This window comes from Apteryx rowi, unplaced genomic scaffold, assembly GCF_003343035.1.
Source record: "Apteryx rowi isolate R43461 unplaced genomic scaffold, aptRow1 scaffold_430, whole genome shotgun sequence".
In the NCBI taxonomy this organism is placed as follows: domain Eukaryota; kingdom Metazoa; phylum Chordata; class Aves; order Apterygiformes; family Apterygidae; genus Apteryx; species Apteryx rowi.
This window is the reverse complement of record NW_020450684.1, coordinates 628,753-649,101: the sequence shown is the minus strand read 5'-3', so window position 1 is coordinate 649,101 and position 20,349 is coordinate 628,753. Positions and strand designations below refer to the sequence as shown.

Genomic DNA, 20,349 nt, shown 5'->3' with positions numbered 1-20,349 from the left:
CGCTTGGCACTTCTTGCATTAAAAGTTAGTCTGAGACTTCTCCAAAGATTAGCTCTTCCACAGTAATTAAAAGTCAATTCCAATAAGAGAGGTGCCTTTGCATTTCATCTGTGACATGAGAAGGGTCTTTCACCAGATGTTCCCAGCACCGTTCATTATCCCTCCGTACTTCTTTAGCAGCTGCTTCGGCTGCGTTAGGAGCAGAGAAAATGACCCTTCAGTAACCACAGGGGAAATTCCTCAAATACGCATGGACATCCATGTTCCCTCTCAGAGGTGGTATTTTTGAGAGYGCAGGAGTAGAAGGCCAAGGGGACTGCACAAGGATCACCCAGGGTCCCCATCACTGAAGGGCCAGGCTCATTTTTGGAGGGTCACACTCCCTGTTGTCTCACCTCCCTCCCACTTTTAAGAGTTAGGATGAAGGACCTCAGAGGTGGGAAAATGAGAGGAACTGGATTTTAGGTCTKCTCACAGCCAGATGAAAGGAAAGGAAGGGCAGTGAAGAGAACCCCAGCAAAATGGGGCCAGCTAATCATGGTGGCCATTAAATTTTTGGCCAGTGTTTAATTATCCAACTTGATGATGTCTTTTTTAAAGGAATACTGCATCTTTAAGGGTCCCTTCCCTCTAGATGCACATGGTTGTCTTAGTAGCTGAGGCCACTGTCCCTTTCTTTTTCTTTTTCTTTCTTTCTTTCTGACTTTCTCTTTCACCCCCTCTTTCAGTGCTTCTCTTCTTCTGTATCTGGGTTGCTGCAGCTCCGTAGTTCACTTGCTTCAGTATTGTAGGGAATGCACATGTCTGCGCTTCTGGGTCTATTGTGTCCTGGGATTGTTCATTTTTTTTAAACCTCACTTCCCTTTTCCTTTTCCCCTATTGTCAATTTGCTTTCCATTCCCTTTGTTAACCTCTCCAATGCCTTCCCTGTTGGGAAAATGACTTGAAAGAAAAATGAATCAACCTTCTTACACCCGTTCTATTTACATTTTAATATTCTGCATGTGTGAATATGGGTGTATTTTGTGCGGAAATATACACATACATTCCAATATACAATGGGTGTCAATTTGCTCTTCTCAGTTACATCACCGGAGATAGATTTGTACTGGTACAATTGACGACAGCATTTGCCCGTATATATATATGGGGAGATATATATATATATATATATATGTATTGTATATATATGAATTAGATCTTATCCAAATTTGCACTCCAGACCAAAATATAAATGGAGTGTCACTCAAACACATGAAGAAGAACTTACTATAATGCTTCTTTCCACTTCTCTGTCAATGTGTAGCACAACAGCTTTTTCTTTCTATTCTAACTCTGTTTTAATTTTAACCTTTCTCAAAAGTGCCTTGCGTTGCCCAGCACAGCATTTGGAATGTTCATGTCACCAGAAGCATGGCTAGTTGCATTAAGAAGTAAACTGTGAAATCTGCTGGGCATATATTAAATTTGGCATTTCTGTTGGTGACCGTCTTGTGGAGAATGGATTTTCCTCACTCAGCCAGAGGTAACTCTGGCAGCTTGGGAGCCTGTTGTTGAAACTGGAGAGAAAGAGAGAGAGAGACAGGAAAAAAAATGCTGCATCCTAATTGAAAATAATTTGGCCTAATATCACACCATTTTTTTTTATTCCTAATCTTATCTTTATTAAGGTAAAAAAATAGTGACACTTTCCTGAGTTTGCTTTCCTGTACCCCAAGTAACTTAATAACCCAACTGTTCTTTTCTACTTTGTGTGCTTTGGTTAATAGTGAAAAATTAAGAATACTGAAGTTTTTAATTGTCCCTAGGCATCAAAGTCAACATGCCAGAGACTCACTCTGCTTTTAGAGCTGCTGTTTCAGACTCTTTTCAGCACAGCATTGGTTTATCCTCCATTCACATTTGAAAGATTTTCTTTGCAACCTTTAAGACCCAGAGACTGAATTTATTTTAAATGAAAAATGAGATCCTGGAGCACAAGATGGCATCCACAGAGATAAGTGCCGGGTTGCTGAGCCGATATGTTCTAGCTGATCTGAATTCCTGACTATAAGACCATCATGACTAATAAGCCAGTATCAAAGCAGATTCACAGCTTGATCTACAATCTTGTACCCTGGGCTCCCAAGCTGGCTCAGAAATGCATGCTTTAATAACCAATATGTTTCACAGTTCATTCRTGGCAAAAAAGTCCTTCTTACCAGGCCAGCTTGGGGGACAGAGGGACACTACACTGAGCAAAATGGGGACAAATAGAACAATTTCCTTGACAACAGTCTGATATAACTGTGCCTCATGTAAGAGGCAGAAAAGAAGTGCAGCATGAAGTATGAACCCCGTTGCTCTGCTGACTACTTTAATTGGGGTTTGGCTGGGAATATTTTTACAGCTTAGCACGTCCCTCTCCACATTCCCCGCTTCCCAAGTTGGATGTGTCTGCAATATTGTGAGCAGGACAAAAGTTATTGTCTAGTAAATGAAACTGTCCCCCTAGTGTTCCTGGTCTCTGAAGAGGTAGGCGCCTGTGGCAATGATTATGACCATTCAGTTCTCCGAACAGTATTTCACTCTGCTTTTCCTACTCTTCTCTCCACCTGCCTCCACATCCCTCTCTCTCTCTCTTTCTCTCCCTCTCCTTCTCTCCCTCTCTCTTCATTTTCCCTTCCCGAGGATGGCGAGTGCTGATCCATTGGGGTAAGCTCTAGTTTTGGATTATTCCTGTTGTGGAACCTGTTATATCTTGCAGAGAAACTTTTAATTTGCACTTTACAAATACAATACAGGCTGATATACTTCAGTGAATGAGGCTTTACAGCAGGGAGAGAGAGAGAGAGAGATGTGGGAAGAAGCATTTTGGGTGCTTTTGTGCGTGTTTGTATGCTTTTGTGTTGGAGTCACACTCCATATATTTACTTTTGGATTCTTTTTGGTTCTCTTGTTTGTCTGTACGTTTCAATGTCTGTGGGCACACAGAACTAATCTCGGACACTGTGCAGATACCAGGACACCTTCTGAGAATGAAGCCCCTTCTCCCTGTAGCATTTTTTGTATCTTTTGATACCCACCAGTTAATTTTGATCCTAATTTATCTTTTTTCCACCTTTTTTTTTTTAAAGATAAAGCTGAATCCCATACGTGTTAGTTAAGAAAATGCAGGGTATTTCTTTTTTTAGTATATGTTTTCTGAAGAGGTGAACAGATGGCCCTAAAGACAGATATATCTTCAGAGCACTTTATTTTCAATAAAGAGGATATAGGTACAACTAGGAATGCAGTCACACTTTGAATTAAGGTTCCATTTGTAAATACTTAACAGAAGGAGACTATATTAATAATAAATTATTTAATAAAAACATTGTAGTAGATCACTACAGACTATAGTAAAAGTTTATGAAGGGCACTTCCTGAGAAAGCTAATTATCACCGGAAACATTTACTTCTCATGTTTGTAACATGCTTATACCATGTATTGTTTATTAATTCTTTATAAAACATTTATAAATGGAACTTCAGTTTAAACTGGCTAATTAAAGAAGATGGTGCTGCTTTAACATCACCCTCTGGGTGTGCTAAAAGGTAGAAGAGGTGTTACCCACACCTGCGATCCTTTCTCTGTACTCTTTGTAAAGGCTTTATCCTCCAAATGTTTGTTAGCATGGGTAGGTAAACCTGCTGGCTTAAGTGTAAGTCTTCCCTGTGGGAGGTGTTACAGTTAGGATGATTTGCCTGGCTGGGACTGTAAGACAGTGTAGCATCAAAGGTATTTATTCATATTGCCTAGGTCAAGTTTAGGGAACAAGGAAGCCCAGTTTGTATCTTTTGGACACCCAAGAGCAAAAGAGATGAAATGTCTTGTTTTATATGATGCCTGAGTGCTTACCATTGCAAATGAATTCAGGTAGTTTTCCGAGGTCTCAAACTCTGTACTACAGTTTAGAGCTCTTGATTTTTATTTGAGTGAGCAAGCAAAGAGGAGTGTCAAATTCCACCCAGTTTGTGCCTTAAGCAAACAGTAAGTTGGGTTGATATTTTGTCTATGAATTTCAAAACTATCCAAAGCATCAAACCAATTCAAAATGTCTAGCCATGTCACCCAGGGACACAAGTCGGATGCATTACTGCACGCTGCATGCATGCTGCAGGCCCCCATCTTGGAAGCATGGCTCCAGCTTGACCAGCTAAAAGGCTGTATCCAGCATCCCAGTAAAATCTGCTATGAAAGCAAGCTCTACTAGGACTGCAACAAGGTACCAAACTCCCCTTTGACTGTAGGGCAAATTTCTATGAGGTTGTTATTCAAAGAGGAAACAAATGCCAAATCTGATCCAAATGTTTAATGCTAGTGATGATGCCTTTGAAAATGAACCTGAGTGACGGGCTATATAGAGGTGCTCTATACACGTACTATATGTGTACTATGGTTGCCAGGTCAGCTGCTCTTTCCTTCCGTGCTGGGTATCTCTGCCTGCACCTCGGCAGTGTCAGGCTTCAGCCCTTTAGCTCTTACAGCTGGCGAGGAGTTCTGTGTTTCTCTTAGACCAGCTGGAAACCGGATTCCAGCTCCTCAATTTCACCAGTAACAGATCAACTGGTCTAACACAAATTTGGCCTTCCATGGATTCCCCTTTGACAGCAGCTGACTAAAATGAGTGAAAAATGACAAAAATCAAAACAAAGGACCCATTAACTTAAGTGTCCGATACATTGGCTAAACTATAAAATGATCACATACACAGACTATAGCCCACACATGCACATTTCTTTCCAGTGCTTAGTCTCACTGTCCATAGCTTAGATGTCTCATGATCATTTTCAGTCTTTGAGATGGGAGGAATAGCAATGAAGGAATAGCAGTAGCAGTGAATTCAGTGCCTGCCTTATGCTTAGGGGGCCCTCCACAGCTTTCCCCTCCTGGAACTTGGGTCTAGCTCCCTGCGAGACTGATTTTTTTTTATTAATATTCCTCCCTCCAGGCTTGGCAAAACAACTATGTCACTTTGGATGGGACTCAGGAGTCTCTCCTCAGGTCTCTAAATCTGGCAGTTGTATTTGAGAGGATGCTGAGCAACTGCATTAGGTTTTCTGCTTGTTTTTTTTAATGACTCTTTGATGGCTTCCATTGAGTTTACGCCCAAGCATACTACAATGAAGAAATGAAAACACAGAGGAAAATGAGTCACACACAATATTCATATTTTCCTAGTTTGTTGCATGTAGTTTTAGGTTATTTGAAAAATTATAGATTTAATACTTCCAATGACCTTTAATGCCTGTAGAGACTCTTAGTTCATAGCCACAGATAAAAGATGTTTTCATGCTTTTCTCCTTTTTTCACACATGATAAGGTCACCCAGGGTCTGCCATACTAATGTACTGCCTGTAGGGTCTTGTACTTCATTTTCTAGAGAGAGAGAGAGAGATACAAAAAATTAAATTCTCTCTGTTCTTTCATCTCAACATTTCAGCATTATGCAACATTTTCATGACTTTCTTTTGGCCCTGTCCAAGTTCTGTCCACCTGACTCTGAGATACAGGAGCAGTGCATCTGTTTAAAAAAAAAAAATCTGAATTTCAGCATTTGTCAACTAAAATGATCTTGATGGGAGGGACAAATCTCTCATTCTTGCTTGATAGCATTTTTGTAGCGCAGTAAAGAACCCGSCACTGTACTGAGTTTCTCTAGCCAGCTTGGGAACTGAATTGCATTTGTAAAGGTAAATTGTGGGGGATTTATTAATTGAAGAAGCTTCAAGGAAGAGCTCCTCAGTGTGGGTATCATATTCCATACCAACATTCCCTTGCAAAGGGAAAAAGTTTCAAAAATGTACAGCGCTCTTTTCATCTCACCACTTAAAATTAACCCAGAATCCTTTAAACTTTTTCCACTGCTCCTATATACAATTTCCAGTGTGGACAAACTAAGATACGCTATAAGGCCTAGTTTACTTTGTACCTATTTTGCATGTAAATCAGCAGCAAAAATAAAGCTTGTTTGATAGCAATCACGTGGATACTGAATGCATTTCCAGGAGGATTTCACACTAACTCTCTGTTCTGTCCCCTGACTCAGGCTCCTAGGCTGGATGAAAACACAGTACACAACAACTGTTTTACAAATATTGCTTCCCATAAGGAACTGGGAGTTGGGAGGTGGGGCCTGCTATGTTTTGCCCTACTGGTGTGTGACCATTTCTGTAAAAAATAGGAGATAATGGGGTTGGGAGGGGAGAATTGAGGACTTTTGGAAACACCTGATTGGAGAGAGGAAGTAGCAGATTGGAACTTTTAATCCAGTATCCTGGAATTCAGGTGAGTGTCAGACAGGACCTTCCCACCATTATTAAGTGATCGTGGGAACAGCTCCTAGAGGGAGTGAAACTCCTGAGTAGGTGTTTAACTCCATCTCTGGGCACCTAAATACCTCTCATATCTTGTACAAGGTAATTTGTAGGCTCCTCTTGTTACAGTTTGGGAGAAGCTTTTCCTGATGAYTCATACAAGGAAGATTTTAACTAAATGGACTTCCCATGTGAATGACACATCTGTGTTGCACTCAACCAGTGCAATTATAGGAGAGACACAAAAATAGCATATAAAAAGTGGAGCAGACAGTGCTCCCCTTTCCATTACTCTGCATAAATCTTGATGAGTGCCCTGGATTTTGATGGTGCAAATCTAGGTTTTAATCTGGGGAAAAAGACTTGTCGAGGCTGGGCTTCTGGGTTTCATCTGCTGTACTATGCAGTGGGGTGCAAGGAAAAACATCGGTGATGGGTTTCTGCACAAGATAAGTGCCCTAGATTTTGATGGTGCAAATTTAGATTTAATCTGGTGAAAAAGAATACCAAGACTGGGCTTCTGGGTTTCACCTACTATACTATGATGGACAAACTGCAATGAGATACAAGGAAAAACATCAGTGAGGAGTTTCTGCATAGGATACAAACAGAGAGAATAGGACCTGCCATTGTGTTCAGTTTTAGCTTACTCTTTCCTTGGAAATATTTTCTCTTCTGCAGTTCACATAATTTTTTAATAATGCTAGTACTCAAATTTATTTAGGAATATATGTCTGGGAGACCATTATAGAAACTGATTTTATGACTTTATTCTTCTATAACAGATTAAAAAGATCAGTAAGCTGAGACAGTTTATTGTCTAAAGTTGTGTTACATTCTCTTATGTATAGGCTGGCATTAATTATCTGACTTATATGGGTTTAAAATATATATACACACAAACACACAGATAAACATATGTATACTTGTACATACATGCAGTCTATTTTACAAGCATCTACAAGACTGCACTTTTTCATGTTTGATACTTGAAGGCAAGTAATTATTTTCATTGCTCTTAAGTATAGGTGAAACACTGATAGGTTTGCTAAATTGGCATGCTGCCTGGTGGTTGTTGACCAATTAGGTTCTTAGCCAGATCCTCTGCTATAAGATTTTTAAGTCTTCAAGAAAACTTTYCTATTTAAAAAAGATAGAAAGCAACTGCCTCTGGCACTTGCTCATTTAGAGTCACACAGAGAGATTTTTTCTAATGAATAGCCCTCCTCCTGGAAAGTTTTCCTGCTGAAATGTTTGTGCATTTGGCCTGTTTGCCATTTCAGCATATTTAGCATAGCACATTTGTATGTTTTTGTTGTCTRCATCTGACATTTTTCATAGACGGCCTTTGCTGGAGAGCATAAGAGCAATACAGTATAGGTAACCTTGTTGGCAAATAGGACAGTTTATTCTGTTAGGTGGTCTTCATCTGAGGGCATCTGGACTGTTATCCTGATGGCAGTAGTGTCATCAGCAAGAGCAGAACTAGTTTTCAGTAGAGGAGACCTGTCTTGTTTAATGTAACAGCAGTTAATCTCATAGGAAAGCATACCAGTAGTTACAAAAGCCTTTCATCCCTGTGGGGTGACACTGACTCCTGATGATCACTTCTCCCAAGGCTGACTATCTAGTTGATCCTGTGAAAGAAGTCCAGTGTAATGAAGAGAAACATTGTTTTTGCATGGATTCATTCTGCATTGAGTAGGAAAGCCCTTGATCCCCAGGAAAGCTTCCTGGAAAGAAGCAGTGATTCTGTGTGAAAACCTTACTGGAGAACAGAGATGTGAAATCCATCAGTGAGAAGTTAGAAAGCCAGTGTGAGCTTTGATTTCAGTGGGAAGTCATCTCATAGGAAATGATTGTGTTTCTGGGTCATGGAGACGACTTTTCTCCTAATATCTAGAAGAGTCCCCTGCTTTGTGCCTTGTGCACACAGTGGTTTTCCATGTTGCTTTGTGGTAGAGCACTTTTCATCTGTGTCCACCAGAACTGTGTAGAAGTGAATTCTCAGCACCAACCCAACTGTCTTACGATAATCCTTTTTGAATTCAGTGGTTCAGGTCGCACACACTGGAAGCAGTAGTTTTCATGTGCCTCATGACCACAAAGGGGTAGCAACTCCCTTAACAAAAAGGAATTATAGTATCCTCCCTGAGTGAACAGCATTTCTCAGAATTTTGTTTTGAGGGTGGGACAATTGGAAAATGTGATGGTAGTGAGAGGAAAGAGTCACGTGCTTTTCCAGTGACAGCCTCCCTCCTCCTCACTTCATGCCTGTGCCTGCAGTGGCTGGTGTTCAGAGTTATTACTTGTCCAAGGTTTCTGAGGACCATCTCTCCTTATTGTGTCCATTCAGGTCTCGGTCAATCAGCGGAGCTTCGTCTGGGCTCTCCACCAGTCCTCTCAGCAGTCCAAGGGTAAGTGGTGCTGCTTCAAGATCTGTTGGTCCAATTCACTCACACATGCTTGATGCTTTTCAACATCTGTTGCTGCAGAGCTGTGGCTCTTAGCTGGGATGTTTTGTTTTTCCTTGGCAGCTTGTAAATTTTCATGGGCAGTGAGGGAAATGTTATTTACAAATCCAAGCAGAGAATTTACCGTACATGTTCCCAGCACTGCTAGTGGAACCTCACTCAGTGCCTGTCTGTCTTCAGTCTAATAACTGCAGTGAACAACATTGCAATGACTAAACACTGCCATATCTAGCTGAGGTTTATATATAGCATGGTTTCAGGAGCTATTTCACAGCTACTTTTAACTGTGCCACAGTAGAGCACCAAACCATGCCGGTTGCAATTAATTTGATTCTATTTGCCACAGAATAGTTTGGACTGGAAAGTGAGAGAAGATAAATCTTAAGAATTTGAGGGCTAACAACTTTAAAGGGAAAGTAAGAACTTGACTAATTAAGATGAAAAAGAACACTCTAAGCTCTATAAGTAAGGTACATCTGCAGGCCTTTATTCAATATTAAGTCAACTGCTGAGGATCCAACCCTTGGTGCTAGGTTATAAATCTATTACAAAGTTATTACAGTTCCTTAGTGCAATGACAGAGGCCTTCCTGTCATTGGTAACTTCTTTAGGGATAAGAGCAAATATTTCTAGTGTCTGGCGAGGTAAACTTTATCACTTCAAGATTTCAGTCCTAACAAAAGTCTGGATTTCATCATCAAGTCTGTAGAGCTATGACAATCTGTTGTACCTAATTATCTGGGCAAGACTGGAGGATTTCCAAGTACTTTTGAGGCCTTCCATGAGAAGGTGCCATTTCACACTGTGTTATATACTCTTAGATATGGGAAGATAACATCAGTATTCGAAGCACTTAAAACTGTAATTTCCCATTAACTTTGTGTGTAGTTCTTATGTATAAAGTTACACTTCAAGGTGTAAGATTATAGTTTACTAAAGCTTCCAACTCCTTTCTTGATAGAACTATTTTCTGAAATAAATTTAATTTCCAGTCTGGGTTCCCATCAGTTGTTACCCTGTTTCGCAACTGGCAGAAATGTGGCTCTAGTGCCCCTCGTGTCTTTAACATGCTAGGAACCAGTGAAGATTTGTTTCCTTTCCTTCCTTGTTTCTGCATTGGGACCTCCTGGATATCAGTGGAAAGAGGTGTGAGAACTGTATGCCACTGCAGAACATACTGAAAAAGAGCATGGAAACAGTTTTGTGCACAAAATAAGCATCCAGTGCTGCAAAACTTAGTCTTGATCTCATTAATTGATCTCTTGGGATCAATTTCTGGCGTCTCAGTAGGACTACGTCAAAGAATAAGGATGACAAGATCTGTTCCACAGTTGCTGTATTTTAACATTTGATTAAATAGTCTTCAAAGTGGTTTAGCATCCAGATGGCATTTTCAGCAGATCATAACCATTTTAAGCAGGTCAAATTTGAGGCTTAAATGGAAAGGGTTGAATAAAAATCATATAATTTTTTTAAAAAAGACCTTACCTATGCTTCTAATAGCACCTTAGATTATTGAAAGAGAACATATTTTTAAAAGCAAATATGTTTCACTATGTGCACTTATTAGCTAGAGTTCTATGAGGAATTGAATTCAACAGCAACAAAGAGTTTTTAAATCTCACAAGATCTTGCTCATGGTGTGGATCCCTATTGCACCAGATGAAAGATAAGCCTAATCTTGTTCTTTGTTACATTATTATAAATGTGGCAATTAAGGGTCCCCCTTCAGATTCACGATGGTTTGACTGGGAGTTGAATTTGCCTGTATTTCTTTCAAATTTGATTCTCAAACCATCATAGACATAAGATATAAAAATCGCAAGGAAACATTTGCAATCAACAGTCTTTAACCTTTATCCATTGGAATCATTTGCAAATGGTTAGTAAACTGATGCTGATAGTGACTTTCATAAATTAGCCACTTTCCTCATCTTTTCACCTTCCTTTGCTATTGCTGATGAAGGTTTACCAAAATGGCAGACTTTTAGAATTCTAATTATAATACAAATGTTTTCATGTAGTGGTTTTCTTTTAATTTTGGTGGCCTGACCCTAAGCTCTTTAAAGTCACTAGGAAACCTTGATGCAAACAATCTCTAGGAATTAAGTTTTAAATATACCTCTGCATTCTATAAATATGGCAGCATTGTGCTAATCCATCAAACCCAGAAAGTAAACTCACTAGTGAGTGTGCTTACCTGAGATTTGAGGCAAGGTTATGTTTACATGGTATGTCTGGACAGGGCTTGATTAGAGCTTTTAGGTGTTCAGAATGTATAATAATAATGATGATTAATAATTTATAGTAGGTAAAAATTTATGAAAATCAGTATCTGAATGTGGAACAAAGCTAAAGAGCCTTAATTTCTTGATTTACAATTCTGCCAGTACTTGTAAGCTAAGTTGTTAGCAGCAATATTTTGTAAGGACACTCTTTTTGTTTTAAATGTGATTTTTGGCTTGCCAATATCCCTTTAAAGGTCTCCTACCCTCCCAAGTCTGTGTATTGCTGTTTGCTGGCTACATATGAATGGTTTCCCAAAATGCCTCTAACTAACGTGTAGATGTTCTTGTCTGGGGAAGAAAAATCATGATCCCTGTTTTGATAGCTCATTGATGGATTATGAACTTTGGTTGTCTTTGTCTTTTTTAAACTGTATCTTACTGCACAATGACTCCCCCACTCTCCATAGAATTGGGCAAATATTGCTATGAGTTTACGGACAGCGAAATTCAGATTATCAAACTGTCCTTCGACAGGATGAGGGATATAGCGAGCGGACCATAAAGTCTGATGGGAAATATCTTCTCCTCCCAGATAAATAAATCTGCCAGGCCTCAGAAGTTTCCTCTATAGCGGTTACAAATGAAACACCAACCTGATTTCATGTTTTCCTCTTGGCGTCATATGTTCTGAAGCCTCCAAGCTAATGCTGAGCAGTTTAACCTTCCAGGCCAGGGGAGGAGCGTGGGTGCTGACAGAGCATCGCTCTCCCTTTCTCCCCCTTTCTACGATGGGTGGCTGGAACCGCGTGTGCATTAGCCAGAGGCAAGGGTAAAGAGGAGGGACCGAGGTTCTGACCGGTGTGTGCAGTAGCCTGTGTGTATCGCCTACCGCTCCGTATGTATCACACACCCGTTCTGAGTTTCACCTCTCTGCTGGGTTTGCACATGGGCACTCTGAGCTGCAAGACGTGATCCCATTCTTGGCACATCTCAGTTTGTCTGTGGCTTGAGTGGTTCTTCTCTCCCCTTCCTCACCTCCCTACAGCATTGTGCTTCTCTCACTGCAGGGCAATCAGAACGATCCCAGAGAGATGGCATTTCTCTCTTCTTTTTTCTTGGTTACTTTCTTTCATTTTAGTTTTTACTTTTCCTTTATTTTACTTTACTTTCTGTTGTTTTCCTTTGCTGACACATGGTTGATTAATATGATGAAGCCTGTTATGACACTGTTGTTCTTGCTGCTGCCGCTGCTGCTGTTGTTGATTATGCTGTGTTCCCAGCTAACTGCATGTCTTTTTTTTGTTTTTTGTTTGTTTGTTCGTTTTTGTTTCTTTGCAAAATCCCTCCCCCCCACTACCCTTTCACTTCCATCTCTGGTGTCTCCTTGTGACATGATGCATCTTTGTGACTCGGATGGATTTTATTCTGACTTTCCGTTCTCTGCTCGCCCGCTCTATGCGTATTTCACTGTTTTTGGTGTGCATGGACACTCTGCGTCTGTCTCGTAGCCTATCAGAAAGTTCTTCATCCCCCCTCAGACCTCCGACCTCCCTTTCTCTCCCCGACCCCAAGTCTCCTTGGACCCTGATGCTTGTAGGAACACCTCCAGGCCTGGACATGTGCTCCAACCAAAGCCAGCACTTCAGCCCAACCCAAAGACGCAGACTTTGCCATCCAAGAGCAAATTGGCTGAAAAACCACTCCAGTCTACTAAATCCAACCCACTCCCTGCCAGCAATACCAGCGCTCCCTCTTCCCAGAACACCCCTGTGCAGAATGCTCAGGGCCGCTCACCTGCTGCCGGCTTTAACCCACAGCTGGCCGTTCCTAAAGTGCAGACCAACCCTATGTCTCCTGTTAGATTACTCCCTTCTAGTACTGACCCAAGCACCAAATCTATCCCCATCATACAGGTCACCCCTCACCCCTCTCCAAGGGGAAGTCCCCTCCCTACCCCCAAGGGGACACCTGTCCATACGCCAAAGGAGAGCCCAGCAGGCACACCCAACCCAACACCACCATCCAGCCCCAGCATTGGAGGAATGCCATGGAGGACACGGCTCAACTCAATCAAGAATAGTTTCCTGGGGTCTCCTCGGTTCCATCGCCGGAAATTGCAAGGTGAGTACACCGTCCAAATTTACAGGGATGTTTTGATTTGGGCAGACATTCAGTAGCAAGTTGATGCCTCTCTGTGGCTCTGCAAATTTCACATACTGAGGACTGAACATTGATGTTGAAAATGAGAGAGTGATAGCATCAGCCAAGCTCAAACCCGAGACCAAAGCATGTGTGGGCAGGTTCTGTAATGCCCTGCACCTGGTTCCCTTCCAGCAGCATGTCTTGAACCCTCTTCACACTCTAGTAATGCACATCTTACTATCCCTGTCATGGCTGTTAAAACAAAAGAAAAGTTCCTCTGCAGCTTCTCCACTGATTTTGCCCCCAAACCTAGAGTTCTGCCACTTCCCTTGTAGCTGTACACTGCTGCCTCTCTGCAGTCACAGGCTGAGCTTTCTGCTGAAAAAACATGGCCAGTGGTGGGAATAGACTGAAATTGTCATTCTGGGGTGCAGCTTGTTTGTATGATTGTGGTTAATGCTTTTTTTTTTTTTTTTTTAACTTTCTTACTTTGGTAATCGGTGTAAAAAAATCTCCTTAGTATAATCAGGGTTTTCATATGTGCTGGCCTGTTTCTGTTTTCAGAGTCTCTACAGAGTGTTGAGATCGACAAAATTTTCTGCTTCAAGATTCAGGTGGCTTTTTGCATTCAGGCAAAGGGCACTTGAAGTGAGATGCATTATCCTCAGACGCTGTCAGCAGCTATCCCAACACTCTGCAGTTTTACAAGATACAGCAATGTGATCCTGTAGGAAAGGAATATTACAGCCATGGAAAAGCTAGGTTTTGAATTCTGATGGTGAGGGACATTGTCTCTGAGATGGCCAGAGAACTACTGAGAATTGCAGCAATGACTGAGCTGCATCCAGTTGGACTTTGAAGAAACTGAAGCAAATGGCCTAGACTCCTACTTTTACTTTATGCTTAGAAAAGTCCACAAGGATTTTCTATATATTTTCAGTGGCTGCAGACATTCTTTGGAAGATGCCCAATATATAAAGTGCAAGCATTGGATCATGAAATAATAGTAAAGAAATTGCAAGGCAACTAAATTAGCGTGGTGTTTGAGTCTGAACCAGAACCCACTGAATGCAGTGCAAGATTTTCTAGTGACCTAAGGCAGGGTAGGGTGAGTTTTGAAATGCATCACTTGATTAGATACAGTGATCTAGAGGCACATGACCAACGTTCAAATGTCAGGACTAGTCTGCGGAGGCAATGGGCAAATGCAAGAGTGTATAGTGCCAGAATTGTTTCATTGGTATGGAAGCAGAAAGATGAAGGTCTACTGATTCATCAGTTTCTTTTCTCCTTCCCTCTCTTTGGCTGTGCATGCACGTGCAGTACCTACACCAGAGGAGATGTCCAATTTAACCCCGGAATCATCCCCAGAGTAAGTAATTTGCCAATATACTGCTTCTTTTCACTACATATCAATGTCATTTCCTTGTCTGAATGTCATAGGGTGACTCCATTGCTGTTTGAAGTGATCTGACTATAACCAGAATGAGTCAGAGGTATGAAATGGTTACTCTGCTAAGGACTCTGGATAAAATTTACATCTCAATGATTGCAGTGGAGGGTCAGCAGGTGATGAAACAGTCTCCAAGTAACCACCTCATATTCTGAGCTTAACAGTTCTGAGGCATCTTCCTGCTCTCTTCTTTCATTTGGTTCTCAAGCAGATCACACCTGAGGAGCAGCGAGGCAAATCAATGACTAATGCGGGCACTAACCATGCAGTATAAAGTCTTCCTCTTAGTATATGACAGTTTGCGTCCTCGGGATAACATGCAGAAGCTTCTGCTAAGATGATTCAGAGGAATCTTTGGCTGGGATAATAAACACAGTGTTAATTCTGGGCGGCAACACTGGGAGATGCAGAAGCTATTTCATATTCACCAGACTCACTCCTAAAAATCCGTGTACATTTAAACCATTTCACTGCACAAATGTGCGTCACTGCATGGCAGGTTTGGAAGCCCCTGCCAGAGAGCGCTGCTCCAAACACTTCCTAATGTATGCAACAGACGCCAAATTATACCTTTTTATTTTCACAGCTTGTGTTTGTGCACCCAATGCCCATAGACTTTCCTTGCCAACCAAGGCAATTTGGCCTTTTGTCAAGATGCTTGTGTGAAATATTCATGAGTCATAGATGAAAATTTTGGGCCCAAAGATTTCTAATTGGTGATAATGGTATTGCCTTAACAATTTTCCCCAGACATGGCGTGTATCTGGTGTAAGATGGGCAATCTATTTCTAATGCTGCAGAATGGAGGAGGGGTAAAGGCTTTGAGAGAGGGAAAAGGTAAGGAATAGTTACGGATAATAAAAGAAATACAGGGAGAAAAAGGGAACAAATTGTGTTTTCAACACTTTGGAGCACCTACTAATAGAGAGGCATGAGAGAATTTCATAAAATGAACAGATCTTTACTGAAGAAATGTGTGATACTCTCATCTCAAATGTTTTTAAGGTTGTTAAAGCAGAAAAGCATCTGAATGAAATTTCGCTTTTCTCATCTCATCTCTTCGTGCATGTATGTCAGTGGAAGTTCATCTGTGAGTTTATTGCCATCTCCACTTCCCACTCACCCTTTAAAAGCTGGTATAGAGAGGTAGCGCCTGTCATTTGAGGCAGTTTGGATGCAAGTCAAACCCTAAGGCCCTTTTTTCGTTTTATGTATAATTGCCAAATTAATGAGTTCAATTGGGCTGCACCCTGCAGTAAACGTAATAAAGTCATAAAAAATAATGAACTGGATTTTATTTTAATGATAGACATCTTGTTGCTCAGTGCCCACGTCCACATATCTTGTTTTGGGGGGATTTTCTTTTTTTTTGTAAGAAATAAGATATCCTTATCAAGAGCTCTATTGACCTCGTGGGCTAAGTGATAAAAATACACGTGCTTGCTCTGTTACAGCATTTTTTAATGACTGCCATTCATTTAACAATCTTGATGATTAGGTAATACACTTCAACACATCTGGGTGACGCTATTCTTTCTCTTTTGAAAAGTCCTAGTGAATGTGTTAGGGATGACATTTAAAGAGACATATCTCCAGCTGCTTTAAAGCAGCGAAGCTCCATTTGCTTGAGTAGAAATGCTATTATTTATGCCAAGCAGGAAAACTTCAGGAGTTAAGGTCCATGAGCTCAGTGACAGATAGGGAAGGCAGTGAGGCTCTCCAGAAGGCCCTGCAGACAGACACTCCAAAAGTATGAGATGGAACAACATTATAGCAGTGAGAAATTCAGTGTAAAGTGATAAAACACTAGCTTCCATTTTCATACTAATTTTTATTCATGAATTGGACACCTGATTGGATTCCCTAGAGTAGTCTATGTACCCCTCCTCCCACACACACCTCCTACCTCTCTCCCTCTTAGGAGACTTGCCATGACAAGAGAAGAGTGTTAATGCAACTACCTTTTTTACTGCTTACAGCCTGATACTGTGAGGTGCTAGAGCACCTTATTCAGGGTGCTGAGGCTCCTTGATTCATACCAGTTTCAACCTGAGATGATAGCATGTAGCACCCCATAAGAGGAAGGAAGCCTTCACTGTGTAGTTTTACTCTGAAGCTGCACCTTCCTCTTCAGTTGGCACATTCCCTGCGTGTATAGGCACAACTAGTTCTGCTGATTTGAGAGAGAAGAGCCAGTGCACGTGTGCTGTGTCCTGATTTTGTTCATTCCAGAAACAGGAGGGGCCACTGGAGTCTATTCCATCTTGTGCCACACCAGCAAAATTATTTACTGAATCCCAGTGTTTTACAAGGAGGATTCTAGCGCAGGCTACCAGTGAATCTTCCCAAGTCTGCCTTACTGGTGATAACYTGGCAAAAGAAAAGAGCCCAGCTGGACTCTGGAGATTCCAGGCCAAGTTTGCAAGCTGAATAGGAGAAAACATCTCCATTTTGGGAGGCCCTTTTAACCTGCACTCATTAAGAGACCTATAAACAAGGGGCCCACAGCATCATTAATACAAAAATGAAAAACAGTATTTTAAGATGGCAGACCTGAAATTAAATATTTGGACTTTTCCAAGCCCGGCTTCCAAGGAGTATGCATGACATATGCTGGGCCCCTAGAGTCCGTATAGCCAACCTCTGTTCAGATGATAGATACAAGCCTAAGACAACCAGACGTTTTATATAGATAGACAGGTGCAAATTTMCTAATGAGCATAAGCCCTTTACATGCAGGGAGCTATTGCCCCAGCTCTCCAGGGGCTTGCGGAGTTGTTATGGTGCGTGTGAGACACATGAGCTAATTAGTGTGTAATTTCCTTTCACACTCTAACCCTGGCTCCTTAACGACCCATTTAAAGGAGAGGTCCTTTCTCTTTACTGGTCCCTATGCTAATCTTTGGCTCACTGGCTTAGTTACAGTTGCCTATGAATATTTTAGGGAGTTATGGTTTTCCAGCCCACTTTAATTGAGTGGGGGGCAGTGATTTACCAAATTGCAAGTGAATCTTTTTGCGCTCTTGTTTTTGATTGCCTGCAGTAGGTGTAAATGAATGATTATTTGCACAACTGAGCTGTCTTCTGGTTCTGGTGCTTCCACTGTGTGGATTAAATGGGCAATGAGATGACAGTGCTGGGATTCATGGAGCACTCTGGAATAGGGAATGAGTGCAAATTACTGGACTTCTCTGAGATCAAACTTTGTTCTTTATCCCAAAGGCCAAGACTTCAAATTAGTTTCCCAGTTTGTTGCTCTGTCTCCTAGTCTCTGCCCTTTCTCATTCTGCCTCAGTCTGAGTCTTTGCCTGGAAAGCGAATCTGCTAATAATTCTCTCCAGCTGTTCGTTGCTTTGCTGGAAAGCCGGTGCAGATCCTTTTTGCAGATGGCTTTCCTTTTCTGGAGAAACATGGACTGTAGGATGTCTTCTTCTGTTGAGTGGTAATGTTCCCCAAAACAAGTGAAAGCCTATTGCTTGGCATAATGCAAACTGGACTTGTCACGGGATTAGAAAATATCCTACAGAGAAAAAAATCTGCATTCGCTTGGTGGCAGGTCTTTTCATCTCCGACTTTTTCATGCTAAATTCCTCCCTGCTAGAGCATGGCTGATTTCAGTGGAATTTTCCCTGGGCTTAGCTTGGTCCAGCAGATCTGTGGCTGTATCTCATAGCTGACAGCATCTTCTCTTCCCTCAAAAGCACACCTCTCAGAGGTGCTCTCTCAAGTTTGGAGTAGTTTCCCTCAATAACATACATGTCTCCCTGCGTTTTTCCTTTAGCCTGTTTAACTTAAAAGTGAACCTCAACAAAGTGGATAGTGGATACTATCCACTACAAAGTGGATTGCTGATACTATCAGTGTGGAAAAAATGAAGCAATTTCATTTTTTGATGAAACCACCATCTGATGCTGAAAGGAAATGTGGGGTTGGATTGCTGTCACTGGAAAGCCTGAAGTGTGTTTTGTATTGTGTTGATATCTTCTCTCTTAGTACTGGAAATTCATTTCTATGTAGGAAGGCCAGAGTTCATGCATTGTTTAGACACCCTGAATGGAACTAACGTAATGCACAATTTTTGTCCTGGCCTTCTGCGTAGGACTAGATTTCACTCACTGACAGATTGGAGGTCCAGTGAAAGCCRGAGCTTGCTTAAAAGATGAAGATTAGCATGATTGTACTGTTAACCCAGGAAGACACCTTCAGAAAAAGAACTTTCCAAGCCCTAGAAGACCAAAGGGGTTGAAATTGGGCAGGAAGGAACTTAGATCCCTGTGTTACCAGCACCCAAGTGGTGTCACGAGAAATGGAGAGATTGCTGGAGAGATCTCAGAAATGTGTCCGCAGATTTATATGCACTTTATATATGCAGTATTAATTAGTATATTGGCTCAGTCAGAAGAGTTATCATTACCTGTCACACATGCTGCCAAAGTAACACTCTCTGGGCCATCATTTCAACAGTTTTCACTAAGTGAATAGGATGTTCTCGGACTGTGAGCCACCTACTGTAGTAGTGTCACATCTGGAGTGTTATCAATACTTCTTCGTGCAGTTTTGTGTATTCTTTCCTTGTGAGAGGTGTGTAAGAAATAGTACTCAATATTCTAAACCATCTCTTTCTTTTCATCATGTCAGGCTTGCCAAAAAATCCTGGTTTGGTAACTTCATCAACCTGGAGAAAGAAGAACAGATTTTTGTGGTCATTAAGGACAAACCACTAAGCTCCATTAAGGCTGATATTGTCCACGCTTTCCTCTCGGTAAGTYGGTTCAAAGGCATGCTCTGAACTGGTGGCATTGCTCACTGGTCAGCTCCAGGACTTCTTGTGCCGTATTCTACTTGTCAGAATCTCTGCTCCTTCAAACATTTAATTTATGTAGCATGTTGATTCAGGCCTCCACTGGACTCTGCCTGAATTTCTAAATGTAGATAATATTCTCTAAAATGAGAAAAGATTTCACCTTTCTTGGCAGGGTCCCCAGGTTTGCCGGTGCTTGGAATATCAGTGCAGTTAGAGCTCACACTGCCAGTGTGGTATCAAGACAGTGACTTGCTGCTTTGTCACGCTTTCTAATCACCTTCTGGGCATCAGATTGAGTCTCCCTCTGCTGGCTATGCCCTCCACCACTTTTATCAGACACAAAAACCTGTCTCACATCTTCATTTTTTACTTTAAATCTCCTCTTCTATGCTTTATGGCAGATAGAGGAGTAATTTCCTATTGTGACCGGAGTATCAGTTGTTGCAGATGCTGTTTATTTACAATCCAGGACTGTCTGCTGTGTGAGCAGAGGGAAATGTCCTGTGTTTTCCTAGATGGAGTCCTTATTTTCACCCATCTTTCTAGATGGGTATCAGTGAAGAAAAAGTCAGCACAGTAAAGCTAATTTGAAAGTTTTTTCAGTTCAAGGGAGTTGGAAACATAGTTATTGATATTTTTCTTCAATGGAGTTAAGAGAAGGAGACTTAACTTTTTATGTAATTTGTTAAATTGATATTGTTTTGTACAAAAAATGGCACTCCTTTTTAGTCTTTATGATGCTGCAATGAATTTCTTCCAAAAAAAGTGTCATGATCCTTTTAACTGTTCATACACAGTGCAGACATACAAAGAACAAGTACAGTATAATAGCATTCATCGCCCACTGGTGATCCGTGGTGAGTTTCAAACCAGTCCATCTTGGATTGTTTTGAAACATGCACATTACTG

At 41.2% G+C, this 20,349-nt stretch overlaps 1 protein-coding gene across 7 annotated transcripts in view; it reads left to right on the top strand.

Annotated features, from left to right (window-relative positions):
- BRSK2 (BR serine/threonine kinase 2) overlaps positions 1-20,349 on the top strand; it is a 163,052-nt gene that overhangs the window by 117,965 nt on the left and 24,738 nt on the right. For 6 of the 7 annotated variants that reach the window (XM_026076437.1, XM_026076434.1, XM_026076431.1 and 3 more), the window contains 4 exons: positions 8,696-8,756; positions 12,955-13,162; positions 14,507-14,555; positions 19,275-19,398. In XM_026076437.1, the coding sequence (XP_025932222.1) occupies positions 8,696-8,756; positions 12,955-13,162; positions 14,507-14,555; positions 19,275-19,398 (442 nt within the window). Of the gene's footprint in view, positions 1-8,695; positions 8,757-12,549; positions 13,163-14,506; positions 14,556-19,274; positions 19,399-20,349 lie in introns of all 7 variants that reach the window. The other variant, XM_026076432.1, reaches the window with a different exon arrangement.